At 38.6% G+C, this 5,933-nt stretch overlaps 1 protein-coding gene across 1 annotated transcript; it reads right to left on the bottom strand.

Moving 5' to 3' along the window:
* Positions 1–1,189: 1,189 nt before the first annotated feature.
* LOC121435433 (cationic trypsin-3) lies at positions 1,190–5,567 on the bottom strand. The gene is made up of 5 exons (XM_041634750.1): positions 5,528–5,567; positions 3,845–4,007; positions 2,517–2,770; positions 1,868–2,004; positions 1,190–1,339 (listed from the first exon to the last, which is right to left on the bottom strand). The coding sequence occupies exons 1-5, from the start codon at positions 5,565–5,567 to the stop codon at positions 1,190–1,192; spliced, it is 744 nt and encodes a 247-aa protein (XP_041490684.1).
* Between the last annotated feature and the right edge of the window lie 366 nt (positions 5,568–5,933).

A 5,933-nucleotide genomic window follows, 5' to 3' on the forward strand; every position in this document is an offset into this window, starting at 1 on the left:
TGCTCATCCTTGACACAGGGAGAGGGTGTTGATCCTGCTTCAAGTTAATATGTCAGACTTTGTTGACTCCCCATAGGAAGGTCTTACCTTTTCTGAGGGGTAGAAGGGGGTAGGAGGTGAGGATATGGGAAGAGGGGAAAGAGGAAGACCTATGAATGAATAAAAAATAAATAATAAAAAGAGTTGAATGGCCATTAGCTAGGCAGGAAGTGGTTAGACAGGACTTCTGAGGACAGAGACATCTGAGAAAAAAGGAGGGAGTTGCCAACAGAATACAGAGGAAGTAAAATATAGAGGAGGAGAGGTAAGCATGCATATTAATAGAAATGTGTTAATTTAAGTTATAAGAGCTAGTTAGAAACAAGCCTAAGACAGATCTTTAATAATTAGTAAGCCTCCTTGTGTTTTTTTTTGTAATCTTGCAGTCCAAAATAAAGTCTGCCTATATATGGTGCCCAACATGGGGCACAAATCCATAATACTAGATTGAGAGTCTTATGCTCTATCAACTGAGCTATCCAGGGTATAAATAAATTTTGAGATTTCCCATTACACAGAGATTGAGCAACAAATATTATGGCTAGTTTTTCCAGAACTTGACCATTTATCAATTTCTCCAGGTTCCATAAAGATGTTGTCTGTCACCCACAAACAACATGAAACAGACTAGAGAACCCTATGTCCACATTCCAAAGAGGTTGGGTTGTTGATTTTTGGTCATTTGGTGGGATATGGATGTTTGTCATCATTTAGAGAGGTTTATTACAAATTGTCACTGATCATGGTCAAGGAGATAGCAAAACAATAGTGATCAGATTCAGTGATCTCTTTCTGAAGGTAAAAAGAGGGGATATAGTATAGAAAAAATAGGTAACATTAGTTCTACCATTTTGGGTCATAAGAGTGTATATTATAGTCAAATATTCAAATAAACTTTATCAGATAGTTTAATAAATCACTAAATGATATTTGAATGAAATACTAAATTACCTTCTCAATCATCTTCATAAAATAATCTCTCTTTACTTTTTCTCATTTTGCAGTAAGTCTCAGGAGGAAGTTCATTACTATCAAGCAAGAACCATACATGGACAGATGTGGTAAGAAGGAAATGTTTTTTATTGTGATGGGGGATAGAAGCAAGGTGAATCTTACTACAGAGAGATGGCATGTGAAGAGATAAAGGCATTTAGTTGGCAGCAATAGTCTGCTGAATCCAGCTCACATACTTGCAGACCTTGGTGTAGACACCAGGTTTCCCTTTCAATGCACAGCCATCGCCCCAGGAAACAACACCTTGGAGCTTTCCATTGCAGACCACAGGGCCGCCAGAGTCACCCTAAATAACAAGGAAAATAGAAGAAAAATTCTCACATGTATCTAAATGAGAGGATGGACTAAGCTTTTACTCCATGATCTTGGGCCATTTTCACTGGTTCTCCATGAAATAGCTTTTCTACACCAAGAAACTCAAGCCGCAGTCCTTGTAGTATGCCAATATTCTATAACTTCTTTTCTTATAGGCCCACCTCTTTCCTTGTCGGCCCCTCAATTCATGACATGTGAGAGCTGGGGAGACTGAACCCTTTCTCAACTTCTCGAAAGAACTTCTCTGTTCCAAAGGTAAAGTTTACAATAAAGCTTTTGAGGTACTTGGTCAGGTGAAATGTTTGTAGTAATTTCTGTACATCATTTTTATATTTAGTCCTAATCATCAATATTATTGAGACATTTTATAGTTTATTCCAAATCTATTCTTTAGTCCTCATCAACAGTCTCTGAGACATTAATGTTCTTTTTTTTTTCAGAAAAGCAGGAGTAACGAAGAAAGAGAATGAGTAAGAAGAATAACCACAACTAAACTCACCTGGCAGGAGTCCTTTCCGCCCTCCAGGAAGCCCAGGCAGAACATATTGCTGGTGATCTTGCCTGGATAGGAACTTTTGCAAGAATTGTTATCGAGGACAGGGACATCAAGACACTGAAGGACTGAAGGCATTTTGGCTGTCAAACACAAGAATGGAAACGGAAGATTACCCAGTGCTCTTGGAAACATCATCCTCACCTTCTTCCTCTTTCTTAACACTTCCTTGGTCTTTTAGTTCCCCATAACTTGTAATCTTGCAGAACATTTTTCTGAGAAAGTTTGCTACATAATTTTATTCAATTCACAACAGCAATAAAAAAAAATCTGGTGCAAGTCTTGTTGTTCACAGCTCTCAACAGGCATAGACTTAAAGGAAGACCAAAATCTTCAGCATCTGTCTACTTACATCCCCCATTTCAGCAGAACACCTGGAGTTTTTCTAATAGTTTGTTTTTTATTGTGTCTACTGTATGGTCTCAACACAAGTATTTTCTTCACTCTAATTTGTGCGTTTTAAGACAGCCTGTATCTAACTCTTCATTCAGAGAATCTTCTCTTGAGTAATAATTTGGACCTTCTTGCTCCCAACATGCCTTTCATCTTTATTCTTCTCACACATGGTATGGAATCAAGTCCCAGTGATACTTACTGCCACTGCTCCGGGTGTTGCCCCAGCCAGATACAAGACACATAGTACCAGCTGATGGACAGGAACTTGGCAGAGAGACAATGGACACTCGAGAGTTGAGAGCAGCAGATGATTTCAGCTTAATCAACATGATGTCATTATCATAGGTCTTTTTGTTGTACTTAGGGTGGCGGATGATTTTAGCTGCATCAATGAATTGCTCACCACCCTCAAGGACATCAATGTTGTGTTCTCCCAGGTGCACCTGGATTCGACTGGATGTAAAGATTAGCATTTTAAAAATATCCTTCTTTAATTTTTCCCCTTCCTTCCAATTTCTCAATCATGAGAATAAATACAAATTGCATTTATTCATACAGGTGACTTTATACCCTTGTGGATTGTGCACTCCCTTACTACTTACAACTTAGAGAATTTCTTGCAAAAGCATCCCTGCTAGTACAGACTCACAGTCCAGTATACATTAAAATACAAGATATAAGATGGGAAGAAACACCCCTGCTAAATTGTTGGAGATGAAAAGTTAATTGATAGAAATCGGTTGGCATTTGCCGTGTTTTCTCTGGTTATAATTTCCAAGAATTTCAGATATACAAAATACACAAGGATTTGGATTATTGAGACAAATAGGAATACATAGCATGACAAAGCAGGAATCGGAAAAGGAGTGCTGGTATTAAAGGTGTGATCCACCGTGCTTGATTGAAAAGGAGTGCAATGTTATGGGAACAGAATCATGGATGTTTGCTTTTAATAGTGTACTTACGATTCAATGGGTTTTATCTCCACCTGCCCTTTTCCCCTTGTTAGAGCTATATAGTGATTCCCAATCTGAACACATACTTTATTAACTACTGTTTTGTTTCTGGTCTTGAGTATCATCACATAGGAAGATAGTAGTGAGTTGTGAAGCAAAACTCCACATAAATGTTTCTCAACAGATTATAAAATTGTTGCGATAGAATCAAGCTCTTAGTATCTGATTTTCTTAAAAAATATTTAGTTTTTATTTTTAATTATATGTGTATGTCTGTGTGTGAATATGTGTATGTGTGAATGCAGGTGCCCATGGAGTCAGGAAAAAGGCACAAGATCACCTGTCACTGGAGTTACATGTGTTTGTAAACCATCAGATGTGGGTGCTGGGAATCGAGCTCAGGCCCTCTGGAAGAGCACCACATGCTCCTAGCCACTGAGCCACCTCTAGAGCCCAATATCTGAATGCTTCCATCATCCTGTACAACTTTGCATGATGCCTAATTATACTTTGAAAAAGTTAAAGAAAAACATGACTTTAGAGCATAGAAATGTGAACATTGGCCACTTACGAGTTGTAGCAGTGAGCTGCTGAAACAACCCACTGGGAATTGATGAGGGAACCACCACATGAGTGGTAGCCAACATTCAGGGACACCTGGTAGGGGAGAGAATTCTTCTGACAGGTGTAACCTCCAACAATCTTGTCATCGTCATCATTTATGGGGAGAGCAACTAAGAAGAAAGTTTGATGTTCTTGTAAATGAAACCACCATAGGATGACTGATTCACACTTGTTTCGTTTTGCTATCTCATATAATCAGGGAATGATGGATGTGTTGGAGGGATACTTTACAGTAGAACCCTGCTGGAAAGTCATACAAATGGATAGCTTTGTGTTAATCTTGACCAATGGCGAGTTGTTGGCATGGCATACCTGTCTCCATAAGGGAACAAGGAAAACTTACGGAGCACCCCTAGAGCATTCTAGTTTAGAAAAAAACACTCATTTAATTTTTCTGTTCCCTTTATCTCTTGTGTTGCCTGTCTCCTAAATTTTTATCAACAATTTCACCAAACATTACAGGATTGCCTTTCCTAATCTTTCCGTTTATGCCAACAACCTTGGCAATATGTGCTCCTGTATTGTGTAGTAGGATCCTCTGCCATCAAGATTTGTTACAGTTCCAGAATCTTCCTTTATTTTTATGAATTCAGTAATTTCATTACCTAAGATATTTCCAGGAGTGCTGAAATGTACATCTAATTTATACTGCTGAGTGTTGGAGACTCTAGTATTACATTCAGTACTAAAACTTTAGTGACATTCGTGCATTTGGCCCAGGCGTGTGTTAAAGGCTGAGACAGAACAATGGCAAGCTTAAGGGCTGTCTAGTATACAGAATATACTCTCAGGCAGCCTCAATAATTTAGCAAGACTCTGCATGAAAGTTAAAAATGAAATAGAGGGTCATATATATGTTGTAGCTGGTATGTACTAAGTCTTGGGTTAAGTCCAAAATACCACCCTTGCCCTGTGGAAAATTAATAAATTGCTAAGACTAACCTAGAAGTGGTCATGTCCCAATGTTTAATGATTTGAATGGCCTATGGATTCACATAAGGGAGAATTTATTAGTAAATATGAGTGTATTGTAGCCCACAAGTTTCTTTCCATGAGAAATAAAATGTGATCCCTGGACCAAATAATCAGCCTTTCAGTATTCAGGAAGCCCATATTTGATATTTACACTGTCTTACTCTATTTTGAAACATATAGGTGGGGATTGTGCATGTGAGTGCAAGTGCCTGAGGAAGCCAGAAGATTCCCCTTCCCTTTCTGGAGATGGCATCATGGATGGTTGTGAACTTGCTGATATCAATAACGGGAACTGAACTCACGTTCTCTGGGAGAAGTACATGTTCCCAAACAGAGAGCCAACCCTCCAGTCCCAATTACTGTTATTAATATCAGTATTCCAGAGAGGTCAATACCAATACTCCCTTTGTTATGTTCTTTATCCTTTACCCCCTAATTCATGGACTCTACCTGGAAGTTAAAGACAGTCTGCTTATTTATGCTGAAACATGATCTTTCAATGCAAGCAAACTTTAATTATCCATAAATACATCCAATGCACAATGTTGCACCAACATTTTAAGCCTCCTATATACAAACTCTGTATTCCAGGGCACAAAGTACTAATTTAGGTGCATGAATAATTTTTACTGATTGGTTCATTCAAGAGACTCACCAGCAGCTCCAAGGAAGGCAAGGAAGACGAAGGTCTTCATGGTAGCTCACTGCGTCTGTAGACAGGATGAAGGCTTTGCTCCATGGCTATTTATAACCCCAGGGCTTCTGCTAATGCCCATGACCATAGGTTCCCAGAAAGCTTTTTCATTGGAAACTAAATTTAGAATTCAATTACCCAAACAGCAACCCCTTCCTTCCAAAGGTTGTGGGAATATAAGAAACCAACTCACCTGGTGGGAGCAGTTCATCATAGTAGGAGAGTGAGTAAGAGTATGGTCACAAGACAGACTTCAGGTTTTCAGATTCTCAGATATAAACTTAGGTACTCTGACATTTCAAATGTGAACATTTTTTTTAAAGACTCTCTGAAACTGTGATCCTTCACACACCATTGTTTATTTGGT

This window comes from Microtus oregoni, unplaced genomic scaffold (genome assembly GCF_018167655.1).
Source record: "Microtus oregoni isolate MIOR12 unplaced genomic scaffold, Mior012 000046F_ref0000063, whole genome shotgun sequence".
NCBI classification, from domain to species: Eukaryota; Metazoa; Chordata; class Mammalia; order Rodentia; family Cricetidae; genus Microtus; species Microtus oregoni.

Coding starts and splice junctions, on each gene's coding strand:
- LOC121435433 (XM_041634750.1), bottom strand. CDS start 5,567: ATGAAGACCTTCGTCTTCCTTGCCTTCCTTGGAGCTGCTG. Junction 4,008..5,527: donor TGCCTTCCTTGGAGCTGCTG/GTGAGTCTCTTG, acceptor CTTTCTTCTTAG/TTGCTCTCCCCATAAATGAT. Junction 2,005..2,516: donor CAACACCCGGAGCAGTGGCA/GTAAGTATCACT, acceptor TGTGTTTGACAG/CCAAAATGCCTTCAGTCCTT.